The 15,738-nt window shown below is 43.5% G+C and overlaps 1 protein-coding gene across 1 annotated transcript; it reads right to left on the reverse strand.

The window, feature by feature from the left end:
* Positions 1 to 381: 381 nt before the first annotated feature.
* Positions 382 to 11,758, reverse strand: LOC112962319 (OX-2 membrane glycoprotein-like). The gene is made up of 5 exons (XM_026058365.1): positions 11,699 to 11,758; positions 9,969 to 10,304; positions 3,716 to 4,027; positions 3,025 to 3,170; positions 382 to 1,893 (listed from the first exon to the last, which is right to left on the reverse strand). The coding sequence occupies exons 1-5, from the start codon at positions 11,745 to 11,747 to the stop codon at positions 1,792 to 1,794; spliced, it is 945 nt and encodes a 314-aa protein (XP_025914150.1). The 5' UTR covers positions 11,748 to 11,758; the 3' UTR covers positions 382 to 1,791.
* Between the last annotated feature and the right edge of the window lie 3,980 nt (positions 11,759 to 15,738).

Genomic DNA, 15,738 nt, shown 5'->3' on the forward strand with positions numbered 1-15,738 from the left:
ACATCACCCAGACTGCTCTAAAGGTGTTTCCTTTCCTCCCAGCCTTTTATTCCCCCCACTCAATAATTCCCTCCTTGGCCAGGCTTTGCAGAGAAAGCTGCTGGGATGAGGCACCTCATAACGCACCGCTGCTGACCGTGGCCTGCAGTGAGCTGGGAATTTCAATCACCGTATGGATGCAGATTAAAAATCATACTTTTAACCATGGGTGGGCTTTTTTTTTTTTTTTTTGATGGCAATACCAGCTCAGAACATTATTGTAGGGTAAACTTTGAAAACATACTCTGCTTTGACTTACTTATGAAGTTTACTTGCTTCACATCACTTGTATCACAGCAGGAAAATAGAGCAGTCCATTTCACTTGAATTTCTTACCAGTTTTATTTTTGCTTCTCAAAACCTATTCAAACTTTGCAATGTTTTGTAGCTTAGAGACTATTTCTTAAAATTAATACTGAATACATGAATAATCCCATCTGATATATGATCCCCAAAGGATCACTGCCAAACTGTTCACAGAGATAATTTGACAGGCAAACGTGAAGTAATTATAAAGAAAAAGAAACCTCAGAGCAACAGTTACGATCCTATTTACCCACAGCAAAAATTTCTGATCCCTTCAGTCATATTTGTTTGCACTCTGAAAGGTGGTWTGTATCTATTTCATACTTCTTCTTTTTTCAGTTAACAGCCAGTTAATTATACACAGTCTAGATGATCACCGGCATTCCTTTGCTACATGAAGCCAACCTCAATAGCATTAGCATATAGCATGTTATGGCACTGAATTTTAGTAGCTGACAGTGTACTGTATGCAGGCAAATACATGTATCGGCTCTTAATGTTCTGGATTTCATTTCTAATACTACGAAATACAACACGTTATCCATCTTTCTTGTACCTCATTTTCCATATTAGCCACTGCATCTTCCTCTCTCATTCAATCTCTATCTCTATGAAGCTTCTTGTAAGCAGAAACCAACAAAAGCCTTTCACAATTCAACCTTTATCTGCGTCGTAAAACAAATCACCTAAACACACACAAACAGATGTTTTCTTGGTTCCAGACCCTGCTTTCCCCCAGTCTGGGTGTTCAGTTCATAAATAACAGCAATACATAATCCCCACAACCTTCCTATGCTCAGGAGCGATTTCTTGCCAGCCTTGTGCCTTTTATCTTCCCTCTGAAAACTCTTTCCATTACATGGCAAAGCCTGGCCCTTTCCCACCCCAAAATTTCCCCTTCTTCTGCCTCCCACCTCCTCACTCCTCGCTGGTGCCCTGGGGCCAGGGGCAACGGGGAAAAGGCAGCGCCTTGGAGAGGAGGAAAGGCAACGCAGCTGCCACGGGACGGGGAAAATAAGCCGGGGGCTGGGGAAAGCACAAGGAGAATAGAGGAAAAAGGAAATCTCCCATTTCCCCCTTTGCTTCTAAATAACTTTCTAGGAAAGGCTAGCGGAAGTCAGGGCAGGCAGCTTCCTCCTGCCCTGTGACTCCTGGCTGTAAGGAATAAATATAGCTCTAAAAAACAAAACAAAACAAAACAACCCCCCCCCCCAAGTTTCATTATGCAGAGCCATACAGCCAGTTGTCTTAGAGTCTCAGATAAATACTTTACAGCTTTTTTTATACAAAACGGAATATTACAGTATAACAAAAAATAAATAAATATATATTAAAATGTCCTTTTTTTCTGGTATTTTCTCAGGTGTAAAATCAGAGTAGGTTTACTTCAAAGTCCCAGGTGTCATTATAAAATATTTCTCTCACACGAATACGGCCCACAGGTATTCACGTATCCAAAGGAGCACCAGAGGTGAGAGGTACAGCAGGAGCTTGTTTGCCAGTAACTTTGTACTTTCCGCACTTGTCCTTGGTACATACAGGAAGGACCTAACAGAAGAGAAGKTTTTTTTTAATATACAGATGTTTTAAGTGCTAGAATAAAGATCAAGGCTGTGTGCATTACTTAGTGATGCCTTGCTTCTGCTTGTGCTAGAGGATGGTAGGCTAAATTTTTCCCCTTGCAGACTCATCAATAGAGACCAGCTTAGACCTACAGAAATGGCATTTGTGGAAGGAGCATATTGTATTCACACGCCACTGCTTTTTTTCCTCCAAAGCACTCATCCAAAGTAAGGGTGCATGCATTAAGTACGTTCTGCAACGAGCCTGAGGAGTCTGCGGCACAAAACCAGCATGTGATTCTTTGTTTGAAATTATGGTATCTTGCTCAGTTTTCACCTGCCTTAAATTTGCATCTTTTACTACACACCACAAGTTCACACACGTGCTCTTTTTTTCATCTTGACCGTTGCTAAAAAAAAACCCTGTTGTACTTTCCCATGCTCCAGAAGAGACTCACTGCTGGAAAACTAGTGACACTTTAGTCTGCGTGAATCAGCTAATAACAGAAGTTGTGACGTGCTGCCATGGGTTTTCCACATGGAAGTATGCTCTTCTTCAAAAGATTTCATTTTTGCTTGAGACACTTCCTTGAAGCTGTTTCCTCAGCAAGCTGCACGTGACTCTGTTGTGTGTAGGTTATTTTAAAAGCTGCTGAGGAACAGCGTAGGGGTATGGCCACTATTTGCACAGTTAGCATATATATAAATATAGTAACAGAGCAAAGCTTCCTCCACAGAGTGCCTAATCATTAAGAAAGCAAACATTTTCTGGTTGTTCCCACTGTCTGGCATGTCAGACCCACTGAAGGTCTGTCTGGTGGCCTCACTAAACAAGTTAAACTTTCCACTTCTCAAAGCGCCGCTAACCTGCTGGAGGAGACAGCGTGCCTCTTGGGACTGAGCAAGCTCTGCAGCTAATGGCTTTGTCCCTCTCTCTCTGCATGAGACCCAGCCTGAGCGATGCAGGACCTGCTTTGACACGGTGTGAAGCCTGGTGGTGCCCGGTGGCAGCAGAGTCTCTGAGAGTCCCTGCTCCCAGCACCGCCACGGCTGAGCTGCAAAACGGCCTGGGGGTCTCTCGGCACACGCGCACAGAGGCGAGGACACACAGACTTACCCAGCAGGGCCAGGCTTGGTGTCTCTCCGGATCATGCAGCTGTCTCAGGCAGTGGTAGAAGAGGAAGCCAAGGAGAAGGAGGAAAATCAGAGGAACTAACACCCCAATGGTGGTGGCAAGGACTGGCGCTATGGCTGCATCCTGACCTGTGGGGAAAGTGGCGGGTGCTCAGACGGATTTGTGCAGAAAGAAGAAAAAAACTCTGTTTCAGACATCCCTTAGCTAACCCCAGAGGATAGGAAGTCCCGATGTGGGCACTGGGAGCATGTATCAGCCTGTATACAAGAGTCACGGCCAGCAGACCTGTGACTGGGGGACCTGATGCCACAGTCGACACACAGCACTCACACCATCAAGTTACTTAGGGCTGGCATGTCATATTTACATGTCAGGCTAAATGACAGGGGAAGACTGCTGAGTCCTCAACAGAGCCCTCGGAGGCTAGGGACACGTCACGGTGTGCCTGTCACCTGGCAGGCACCACGTGCTGCTCCACTAATGCCCATGCCTCCGGCTGCTCCTGCTCCCCGGCACCTCCTCCTTCCCTCCTGCCACTCTTCAAGGTACCTTCCAGACTTGCCCTTCAACCTTTTGAGATGTTTTCCCATGGTCTAACCCAGGAAGCATTTCCCTTTCTTTGCCCCACGTTGAGTGAGGAGCACAGCACACCTGCACACACTTTCATACTGACCCTGCATCAGGCCATCCATGGGCAGAGCCAGGGTCACATTTAAAGACGGGTGTTGAATCACGCAGGCGATGGGGTGCTCCTGGAGGATTTTGGAGTGGGCAAGGGTGAAATTGCTGATGACGGTCACGGTCTGGTTGCTGACTCTTACATGGTACTCTCTTGGTTTCTGCTGCAGGGCGCTGGGAAGCTGCCAGGTGATTTTTGGAGCTGGCTTCCCTGTTGCTGAGCAGCTCATCTCCACCACTTTGTCATCATCCTTAGCTTTGTCTGGCCTGGGCATAAGCTTAGCTTCCACTTTGGGGTCTGATATGGCTGTAAGACACAAAGTGATAAAATCCATTGCTTTCTGCTTACATTTAAGTAAGGAACAAGGAGAAAGGACAGCCTTGGTGTCTGATCTTATTTCCTGCTCACCAAAACCCTGGAAGTGACAAATGAGCAGGAAAGTCATCAGGTTTCAGTYCTGAAAATATAGAACTTGGCAAAAACAGAGCACAGGGAGTAGAAGCACGTGTGGTTCAAATCAAAACTTAACTGGAGCATCCCAGCTGAGGAGTGGTGACACTGGGTAATTAAAAAGCAACCATGAAACTGCATGTCTTCCTCCGTCTGAAAGAACTGAATGCTTGCACTGAGTTCATGTTCTTATCCGTTAAATTTATCTTCATGATTAGCTTTATTGCTGTTTGAGATGACTTGAGCACCAAAGGACTAAATTCATCTATTTATCCAAGAAATTATTAGTGAATTTGTATGTGGTTACACCACAGGACTTCACTTGTGGAGGTTTTGTGCATGTGCATTTTTTTTTTCTAATGTTGGGTTTTGAGGGTGTCATGGTATCCCTCAAAGTTTACTCTAAAGATCATTTGTTCCAAACTCCTCCTCACTCTTGAAGATTTTGGGATGCTGTCATATTTAGTCTTAATCAGCAGGTAGGATGAACCACAGGCATCATTCTTGCTTACTCACTTGCATAAAGCCTGCTTGTTGATTCCTATTTATATCACTGGCTCCCAGCTGCACGGCTGGGTAGAACTTGTCAAGTGAATAAAGCACAGACAGAGAGCGAGACCCAATGCTTTGGAGCTGAGCTGAAGCATGACAGTGGGGTTTTCTTTTGTTTCTGCCTACCTGTCCTTATATCTAACAACTGTGTTGTTCGTATTTGGATTTTAGCAGGTAAATTCTCCCTCTGCATTTTTGCTAATATTTGTTTAGTAGTAAAAATGACTTTGAAATAATGGGCAAATGAAGCATGTTGTGTTTTCAAGGAAGCAGAACAGCATGCAAGGATGCTGAGGTGGTAGAGTGCTCTTCACTGTGGAAAGTAGTAAAACCAGGCGTTTGGTGCTCCAGTGAAGTCTTTGGGCATTTGATATTGCAGACTCCTTAGTGAGCAACAGGACAATGGACAAAGTGCCTGAGCCTTACAATTTTCCAATTATTAAAATATGAGAGTTGCAGTAGAAAGAGTTCTCAGTGCGAAAATATGTGTTGAAACTTAACCAAGTGGCTGGATTTTCATAAGAGCTGAGCATGTGGCAGCTGCTGCCACCATCAACAGATGCTACACACATGTGAAAAATCACCTATTTATTCCTCAGCCATAAAAATCACAGACTATTTTAGGTTGGAAGAGACCTCTGGAGGCCATCTAGTCCAAGCTCCTGCTCAAAGACAGTCTAATTAGTTCAGGTTACTCAGGCCAATATTTATACAGGCACATGTGAGAGCATTATCCGCAGGTTTCCATACAGCAGCTCACCCAGCTTGCCTGCTACTTCAATGCAGGTGTTGATTGATGGTGTAGGAGTCCAAACCATACTCTACTTTTAGGTGCCTGTTTCTGAAAATATTCTTTATTTAATCATGTAAGTACAGTGGCTATTCTGATTTCATTCAAGTTTAAGTTAACATGAATGCCCTGAGATTAAATAAATATCTATTACTGTATATAGTAGTACTATATGTAAGTATTATTATTAACAAAGCAAAATCAACAATTTGTAATATGGTCAGCACAATGTTTATGCTGAAATTAATTATTGTCACGTATCACTATCATTTAGCAATCCTGCTTTTAAACAAAAACAATGCATTTTCTGTTTACTCTTCTTAAGAAAAATTATTCTTTTTCCTTTTGGGCAGGTAAATGAGGATTTGCAAATGAAAGACATGCAGAAGATATCAAACGAGCCTGTTAAAGGGGAAAAAAGCATATGCCAGTTGCACAAGGGCACCTATACCTCCTCGTATAATTCCACATATACCTCACAAAACTATGCGGATATTTCAAGCCATAACTGCAAGAGGGTAGAAATTATATACTAGCAGTTTTGCTTTTTTATGTCTATATCTCATTTATTTAGTATGGTTGTGCCTGCTTATAAGAACGAAGTGGCTATTTCTCATCTCTTGCGTCACCCATAGACAGAAACCCAACATTACCCCACAAATGGAGTTGGTGAAGCCCACTAGTGTTGCTCTGAAAGCAACAAGAAAAGTGTTTAGGGGGATTTCAGCTGGAATTTCTCAAAATCTCCCATGTGTGAAAGCACAAGTGTCACAAACAGTTTATATTTTGATTAATAAATGATCTCTGAACTTCTTCTTTCACTCACAGGATGCATAAAAATAACACCTCCACCCACAGCATTAACTTCAAATATTAGGGTGCAACATCCAAAAACAGTAAAGGAAAACTATCACAAATGTTTCCAGTGAGAGGGCTTTACTGGAGCATCAGTACTTAAAAAACAGATACTGCAGATTAGTATCATTGCTCCAGTCTGGCAATTTCCAATCTTAACCTATTCAAATAGATTAAGGTGAGCCTTGGCTGATAAAGGCTCTATCAACACAGAGAGAGCTCATGAAAATTGCACAGCATCATATCCTGGTAGAAACACATGCCTTCCAAATTCACTCTTATTCTCACTAAGCAGTCCTCTGCCTTCCCACATTAGGCCCTAGGGAATGATTATCATATAAAAAAAAATCCTATATGGTTGATCTTTCCCTTATTATGGGTCTGTAATAGATGCACAGACAAAATTTATTATTACTTGCTCTTGCAGTAAAGTCCCGCCACACTGATTGTTAGCATGTGTCTACTGCTGATGTTTGATGCATGCATTTGCGGAACTGCTTCTTTTGACTTACACCAAAATATTTATTTCCCATGAAAATGTACCTGCAAGAGATTTTGTGCTCAAGTACTTGCATTAAGTAGACCCTACAGAGCAGTAATGCAAATGTTCCCAAACTTGAGCCATAAGAGTGTTCCCAAGTATTTGTAAAAGTGGCTTTCTAGTGAATTATGTGTCAGCTTTGATTATCTGTAATGTCCTTCTGTTATTAAAGGGGGGCTGTCAGATGATGGTGAGTTCTTTACATTTAAAGACTTGACCCTGATCTTAGAGAAACTGATAAAAAATTTAAAGAATTACAATATACCTAGTGTTTACAGAAATTCCTTTCCAATTACATGAGCATTAATAAACAACTCTGTGCCTCAGTTTCCATATTGAAGAAACAGCAATGACACTTCTCCACTATCCTGCAGACTTCCATGGAGCTGGAGCTATGTACACGCAAACAGAAGGCATCTGAAGAAATCCCAGCAAATTCCTAAAGTGTGTTTTGACTCAGCAAGACTAGGCCATCTTCAAATGACTCATCTCCTTCTCTCCAACACCTGCCAACTCTCTCCCTTTCTAGGTTTCACTCTTAGCATCCTCCATATATCCATATATGTTTGGCACTGAAGGGCTGCAAAATATTTCTAGGGCAAAACTGAGGGGGAAGAGGAGCATACACTTCAAAAGAAATCCACCAAGCAGACATGAAAATACTCTGTTCCAAAATGGTTTTGGTTACAGGGTGGAAGCCTGCCTCTTCTTCACTTTTCTATTTTTGGCCAGACAGGTCTGAAATCCCACCGGTCCATACCTGTATTTTTTCATGGTGCTGTATCCAGTTCCTAGCATGGTTTCACTTCCCCTTGGCCGCTACGCAGCTATGGCACCCATTCTGGAGCACCCCTCTTACGAAGGCTGCTATAATCGGGCAATAACCAGCCTGTAAACTCCCTGGTAGTTCCCTCTCAAGGGCAAACAGATGCCATCGTTTCATTTTCAGCTGGTGACTCCGTAAACTGGCTTGCTCACCTTGCTCTAAATTACTGAGCCTTAGGAGACTGCTGTGGGCTTTGCATTCCCAGCCTGTGGGAATTCTCTCTGTTTTTGTAAATAAGCTATTCTTATTGTTGTGGGTTGGGGAATAAGAGAGAGAAATTGTATTTAATGAAATAGGCAATATGCAAACTATAATATTCCCTCACAGAATGGGCTCCACCTRGGCGTGTGAAAAAAGCAGCTTGTGGTGGCCCGCAGCCTCTAGAGCAATGAGGAAGAGCTTCGGGGAGTCGTGGCATGGAGAAAGGGATGCTTACAGGACCCAGTGAGGATGGGGCATCCATTATCTCCTCAAATAAAATTCATGCATTTTTAAGCAATCTCCGATCAGCTGCATTTAACCGTGTTCTCATTTCAGATTTAGGAGGGATATCAATCCTGTGTTTCACAAACCAAACCACTAATTCTCTAGCCTCACAAAATATCTCATCCTCTGCTTGTTCTGAACACACGTATCTAAATCTCTCTTCTGAAGTGTCTGATACTAGGAGCCAGGGGAAAAACACAGAAGGACCGGTGTCATCGCAGCCAGTAAGTCCCATGGCCACTCGTTTCACCAAACATTTAGTTTATTTACGCGGACACTCCAGGATGCGTTTGATAAAGCACGTTTCAGGGATGCCAGGATGACCTGGCCCAGGAGCTGGCACACCGACAGGTGGCCAGCGAGCCTGGGCTTGGGGAGCAGGGAAACCACTGCAGGAGCAGCGGGCTCATGCCTACCAGTTAGAGAAGTGAAACACTTCTCAGTTGCTGCATTTTCATCTGAGAAGCAGGAAGAGATGCTCACAAGCGCTTGCGTATTAGCAGAAAAACTTTTTTCAAGAGTGGAGATCCGCTAAGGGATGAATCACAGCCACAAGGCTGGTGATTTTGGGCAATATTTCCCCCACTTTGGTAAACAAAGCAAAAGAAAACAAAGAAATCTAACACTGTGTTTAGACTCACAGGAGAAACAAGAAAGGGATCTGTCTGCAAAGTCCTTCTATATTTTCCTGTAATGTATAATTCAGCATTTACCCTCTGAATGACTCAGGGTTGGGTTTTTTTCAGGAGCTCTTTCCTCTTAATATCTAAAATATTGAGTGAATTCCTTCTGCTAATTTCTCTCTTCTGCTCAAGGAACTTTCCCAAGAAGGGGGGGAAAAAACTTCTGTTTCAGACTTATTTTCCCCTCACATTTCCCCCTCCTTTCTGCTATTGCTTAAGTCATCTTTCCCCTACAAGCCAGGGTCCGGGGGTTTTCTGCACATGAGACTCCTAGCACATGGGTATGCGTATGGGTATGTGCGTGTGTGTTTATCAGCAGAAAGACCTGGTACTAACGATAAATAAAATACTCTGCAGGAGTCATACCACCAGTGGCAGGTCCCAGACACACTCATATTTTCCACATGGGACAACCTCTTCTTCAAGCTAATTTATACTGTTCAAGCTAATTGATACTGATATACACACACACACACACACACACACGCACACACACACACATATATATTTGGCAAAGCCCACCAACTGCACTGTATTTCAGCCCTTTTTTACATCCATTTCTTGAACCTGGTCTATTTATTGCTAGTTTTACTATTGCTTCAGAATCAATTCCCTGATATGCTAGTTGCATATATGCTACTCTGCCTTTTGACACATCATACTTAAGACTGAAGGCAGAGTAATAAAAAATGCTTAATTTACAGGCTTAGGAGCACAGAAGTAAAAGTTAGAAGAAGAAGAAGAAGAGCATCGGGTTCATGTTTGCTGCAGGCCAGCTGTCAGTACAACACAGAGCTAGGGGAACTTTGAGGAAGTTGCATATTAAATGTCAGCTTTTAGATCTAGCTGTTGTTGATTTAAAGAGGAAGAAAATTAAAGAACTACTAAACACTGCTTTCCCATCAGAGCTAAAATCAGCGAGGGAGGGAGAGCCAGAGAGGAATCCGAACGATTTCGCACAGCGATTTAGCAATGCGACCGGTGGCCAGGGAAGGTTTTTCCTGGGGGGGGAATGGCTTGGTCCTCAGAAAGTTCTCACCCCATACACAATTACGATGCCTTACCATAAACCTTGAGACACATCCTGCCGGTGACAGCCCCAGAGGGAAAGGTGTTGAAGATGCACTTGTAGCATCCCTCATCTTGGAAAGTGACTCCCTGAAGGGAGATGGCCGAGGCTTGCAGCCCACTGTGGGCGAAGCTCACATGGCTGCCGTAGCTCTTCACGATCTTTTGGCCGTTGATGGTACTGTAAGTTGCTATATTGTCGTCAGCCCCTTCCATTTCCTTCTGCCAGGTCACTTGTAGCGCATCTTCATTCGTGATCAACCGGCATGAAAAAGTAACGTTTCCACCTGCCTGGACCGACTGGACCTTTCTGTGCATCACCTGCACAGAGCCTGGGGGAGAAGAGGACACCACACTCAGACTCTTCTTTCACCCTCCCATAACGCACCCTGTGCAGGTATCCCCGCAGCTGCTACCTTCGATTGCTTGTGAGAACAGCTCCAGAAAAAAAAAAAACACGACTTGCAAGAATTCCCCTGAGAATTTCACTGGACGTGACATCTCTCACCCCACTTCACACAAAACATTTCGCCAGCCCGTTAACTCCTGTCGAGAATGCCGCAGAGAAGGGCAGCTCCGGCACCAGCAATAACTGAGGTCCCTCTGCTAAGGCTGTTTGCCCACTGGGAACCACAGAAAGGGCTCCTAAATATTCAGCCGTGCTAACTAACATACAGCTGCCAGTGCATTACTGATTTGTGAGCTTTCCTGCAGCGTGGCTGGAACCGAATTGGTAAAGCTGCTAAAAATTCTTACCTGTGTCACTATATACTATGCACACACATTTGTCAGAGACTAAAAACAGAACAAATAACATTTTCTAAAGTTTATTTGTATATACTGGTGCGTGCAGCAGCATGGGAAGGGAGTTATCAGCAGGGACAGATACAACACTGAAAACATATCACTCAATTTACAAGGAAGCCAAATATCTTTGCAATTTTTAAAGACAGACGAGGTTGTCCATAGCACACAGAGGGCACAGTTGTCCACCCAGGGCATGTCTAAATCGCCTGACATGGCTTGCTTACGGCCTGCTTCCCCCACAGCTGTGGCCGGGCAGATCTCTGCAGGAGACCCCAGGGCCAGTTGTGAAGCTGTATACACATTTTGCTATTCAGGGCTCAGTGTGTCATAGGCAGAATATAAACCATGACCATGGAAGCTATTTTAGAACAAATTCAGCCATGCACACATGAGTTTTAATTACAAAAATAAATGTAACATACGGACACTTCTAGTGTTCTGAGTAGACACTAACAAGCACCATGTCACTCACTATAAATACTTCTGTGTTGGCTAAAGAAAATCAGTGCTATACTCCGATTCAAATCCCGGCCAAAACAGGAGCTCAAACCAAAATTTCCAGTCATATAGGTCATAGGCAATGTTTGGCTGTTCACCTGGTTTATCATTTGAGAATTGTAAATAGACGCAAACATATGCCTGCAGCTTATAAATGCACAGATGGTTAAATAAACACAGATACTATAAGTTAAATCAGCAGTGAAATGTCTGAAAGCCCATAAGAAGAGTGCAGTTGCGTGCATGGCCAGAAGGGCCCAAAGTGCTCTGTCATCGTTGGCCTCACCTCGGATGGGAAGTGTGAAGATGGGACCGCAGCAAAGAGCAGTGAATCAGCACGCTGACAAGAGCTTTTTGCCAGCTGAGGTCTGTAGCACTGCTAAAATAATGAACAAATAAAAAATAAATAAAAGAAAGTTACCTGACACAACAGTCCACACTGCAGAGAGGAGAAGACAAGCGACTATCATTTTAGCTCTGAGCTCAGCAAGACAAGCAAGCAACTGGCCCATTGAGCAGCAGCTTCCTTTTTTATACGCTTTGCTCTTACTCTAGGGACATTCCCGCTCACATCACATACAGTAAGAGGTATCTTGTAAACTCCTCCTGCCCCTCCGGCACTGAGCTGAATAACAAAAATTTTAGGGGACATAATAACAGATGTCAGAGTCAGAAACTGAAGATTTTCCAGGCAAGCCACTAGGCAGATAGGAACAAAGGTTTGTAGGGCTGGATTTTTCAGAAATGCCTTTTTCATAAGGTTAGTTTTTTTGCAAGCACTTAACTAAAAGCCCAGATTTCTAAATAGCCTGAGCACCTGACACCTATCTGTCTGCAAGCCTCAGTCCAGCCTGGCTGACCCGGGCTGTACACGTCTGGGTGACGGCCAAACCTCCAAAAAGCAGTATAGGTGAGTGGACTGAGCACAGGGAAGAGGTAAGTCAGCCCCAACACTGACCTGAGCTAGCCCCTTCCTCTCTGGGGAGAGGAACAGGGGAAAGGAGCACTTGGGGAACACCCATATGAGCAGTACAAATATCCTGGACATTTAACTTAAATGTAAATCAGAGGACCCGGTTAGGGGGTTGTGCCCCGTGTATAAATCAATGGAGACCCAGGAACTGCTGATGCTGCTGTTTGGATATACCCAACTCTTCTCCCAGAACAATGAGACCAAGCAAATGAAGTGCTGAACCCGGAGTCTAGGCCATACATTGTTTCAGGGAAAAATCAGAGCACTGATGTCCCCTCAGCCACACTGGTCTCAGCAGGTCCATGCTCCTTCCCTAGCCCAGTCCCTGCCCTTCAGGCTTTGCTTACAGCCTTAACTACTCTCCAAAAGACCGTGTGACCGTCCCTCGGGCACACCCATTCCTATCCGTGGGTAAACATCCTCACCTGAGATGATACAAAAATAGCTCATACAGCTACTGTGAATCATTATTTTTGTGCCTTTCTGCTTCGTCATTTTTATGTCTGTGTTTCTCTTTCTCTGCCAGCTGTTGATCATGGTGCTGAAAGCAATGCAGTTGCAGCTGTCGAACTGCTCATGCACCGTCCACTGGGGCAAACAGCCAGCTAGACCTCATTTGCTATTCAAACTTTTACTGGTAAACTAACTTTCAGGTTTCTGTTTTTTCATCAAGTGGCTTATATTTTTGCAAATTATTACATCCCCAAATGACTGTGATTGCATTTTAAAATATTTTTTTAATTTGAATTGCTGCACAAATCAACCTTGAATCACGCAAATAAATTGGGGAAGCCAGCAGGCTCAAATCATAACATGACATGAAATTTTCAGACATGCTCTCACATACACAGTTCCTTCCCTCCCTTCAGCTCCTGATATGATAACTAATTATCTAAAGCTAAAGTATCAGTATTCCATTTATGCTAAAGAAACATTTTGAATACGCATTTGAGTAGGTTCAGTAATTCATTTACATCGCTCTGCAAACCAGGATTCCTTCATGCTATCATCTTTTTCCTGCAAAGTATCACATGTCATTTTTCCTTCCTTGACTGATTTTCACAGTTCTATTCTCCTGTGAGATTTCTGGAAGGTCATTCTGGCCTGAACAAAAGCAGCGAGAATGTGAATCCTGTGAAAAACTGTTTCCTAGACCATTTTACAGATATTAAATGGTAAAAATAGCTCCAACAGATTATGAAACAAGACTCTGGACTATGGAGCCAGATCAAGTTGAAGGGGATCCAACTGCCAACCTGGAAACAGGATCTTGGATTCACAAACATTTTTCATTCTCCACCTCTCTGAATTTTCGGAACAGGAAAAAGCAGGCAAGGTTGGCTGAAGCTACATCCTCATGTACCAAAGCTTTCTAGTAGGACGAGAGGGACCTTTTCAGGGATGTGAGGATTCATTCCAGGCTTTGCTGGTGTACTCATGTTAACACTATTATGTTTATTACTATTACTAAAGTTTTGTTTTTAAAATAAAACATTAACAAAAAATTTCCATAAACTTTCAGATACTTTTAATGAAGTCATCATAACTGGACCTGACCACTTAGTGATCATTAAAGGAATTGCACTTTGTTTAAAAAAACAAAACATAGGTCCGATATATTTATTTATTTATAGGAAATGTCCTTGTCAGCTTTAACCATTTAATTTTCTGCAAAACACATCCTAATCTTCCAAAAGTCTTTCCAAATAACTTTGAAAACTTGGGTGCAGCTTGTGCAAACTCCTTTCAACATACAGCAAGCATTTAGACTTAGCAACATTACAGCAAAGGACAGTGACAGCTACTGCGGCTAGAAAGACGTTCTCTTTAAATTGTTTACAGCATCTGCCACACGGTGATTAAGAGCCATATACACTGGCTGCTCCTTCCAGGCTCTTTTCCTCCCTGCTGGCAGCTCCTAATGCTACTGGGACCCCAGCCCCAGCCCCAGCCCCAGCCCCAGCCCCAGCCCCATGTAGCTGCCTGTATCTGGTGCCTGCAGCATCTCTTTCTGACCTCCCTTCTCCCAGGGACCAGACTCATTCAGCCTTGCCCCACCACCAGGCAGAATTCACGACTGGATTTGTTACATAAATAGTCCTTCATTAGGACAGCACAGAAGGCAACAAGCAAAACACGAGGTAACAACAGCCAGCGCACATCCATCACACCATTTTAAAAAGTTGATTAATTGCTTTAAACACAGGCCAGGCAGGAATATGAGGCTGAGTCGTTAACAATACCACTTATTTCCACTTAGCGTGCATATCTTTAAGTGCATTTAGTCAAACATTTCCTGATCTGTTCATCTTTGCATAGACTTCTGGCGGACTACAGATATCCTTCGTTTGTTAATCACGTCCCCTGCTCTCTCTTACTTTAGCTGCACAGCAACTTCACTTTTCACACCTGCAAAGAATGGCCTGAGCTTAAGGCATTTTCCAAAACACAATGAAAGCTTGGAAATAATTAGGCAGAAGATAGTTCTGCAACCCTTGTTTGAAAAGTACTTTGATTCACATCAAAGAGAGATTCTTCCCCTTCTTTCCCTTCTGTTTCTAATGCTCCTGGATGCTTTCCCCAGTTCCAAGTAATTCAAAAAAGGATGTAAAAGAATTAATTGCATACAGTCACTAAATGAGAACATTTCCACATGACCCAAGTGACTAATGACATTGACAATCACAGAAGTGAATTTCTGCAAAGCGTTACCGACAAGAGCCAGTCAGAAACAACTGTAGATTCTGCTCACACAGTCAAAAACTTTTTTTTTAACATCCAAACCCAGGTTAACAACTAGGCAGTTACATACTGTGTCAGTACCTTTCTGAGGCATCTCTTAAAGTGTGGCCCATAAATAGAGCAAACCAGAGGGCGATGCTTTCATCCACCRCTGAACTTTAGCGACTTTTGGAGGTTAGTATACCAGTGCTAGTAGCAGGTGCTAGTGATAGTCCTTACTACTACTGTTGGGAAGCCGCATATCAAATGTAATCGAACAGACCTGGCACTTTAAAACATGCCAACAAGTAAGGCACGCAGAGGCTGCAAAGCACAGCAAATCACTGCTGGACCTGGAGAGCTACAGCGCGCTGGGGTGATGCCGGCAGCTGAGCCCACTGCCCTGGCTGTGGGCTGCAGCAGGATCCAGCTCCAGTTGCCAGAGGCACAGTTTCACATTTGTGCTGAAGTTTTAGAAAAGATGTCACAGCTGTAGTTTGCATGCAACCACAGCTGTTTATCCCTGGTCATGCTTGACTCAAATGTTTGATCGTGAATTCTCCCCAAACTGCCCCCACTCTTGCRCTGTCATTATCTGCAATAAAGAACTGCAAATTACGGACCATCTGGCAAGCACAGCAGAGAAATGAGTGAGAGGGGCTGTTTGGCTCAGACCTAACTCGTGGTGGAGTACATCTAGCTACAAAACCACACGTTACCAGGGGACAGCCTATGTTGTGGTCAATAGGAAGAATGCACTTGTTTGG

The sequence above is a fragment of the Apteryx rowi genome, unplaced genomic scaffold (assembly GCF_003343035.1).
Source record: "Apteryx rowi isolate R43461 unplaced genomic scaffold, aptRow1 scaffold_146, whole genome shotgun sequence".
NCBI classification, from domain to species: domain Eukaryota; kingdom Metazoa; phylum Chordata; class Aves; order Apterygiformes; family Apterygidae; genus Apteryx; species Apteryx rowi.

What these genes read in the sequence shown, in the direction of transcription:
- LOC112962319 (XM_026058365.1), bottom strand. Translation starts at nt 11,747, where the DNA reads ATGATAGTCGCTTGTCTTCTCCTCTCTGCAGTGTGGACTGTTGTGTCA. An exon ending in AGTGTGGACTGTTGTGTCAG is followed by an intron (nt 10,305 to 11,698) that starts GTAACTTTCTTT and finishes CTTCTCCCCCAG; the next exon opens with GCTCTGTGCAGGTGATGCAC. An exon ending in CATGGATGGCCTGATGCAGG is followed by an intron (nt 3,171 to 3,715) that starts GTCAGTATGAAA and finishes CTTTCCCCACAG; the next exon opens with GTCAGGATGCAGCCATAGCG.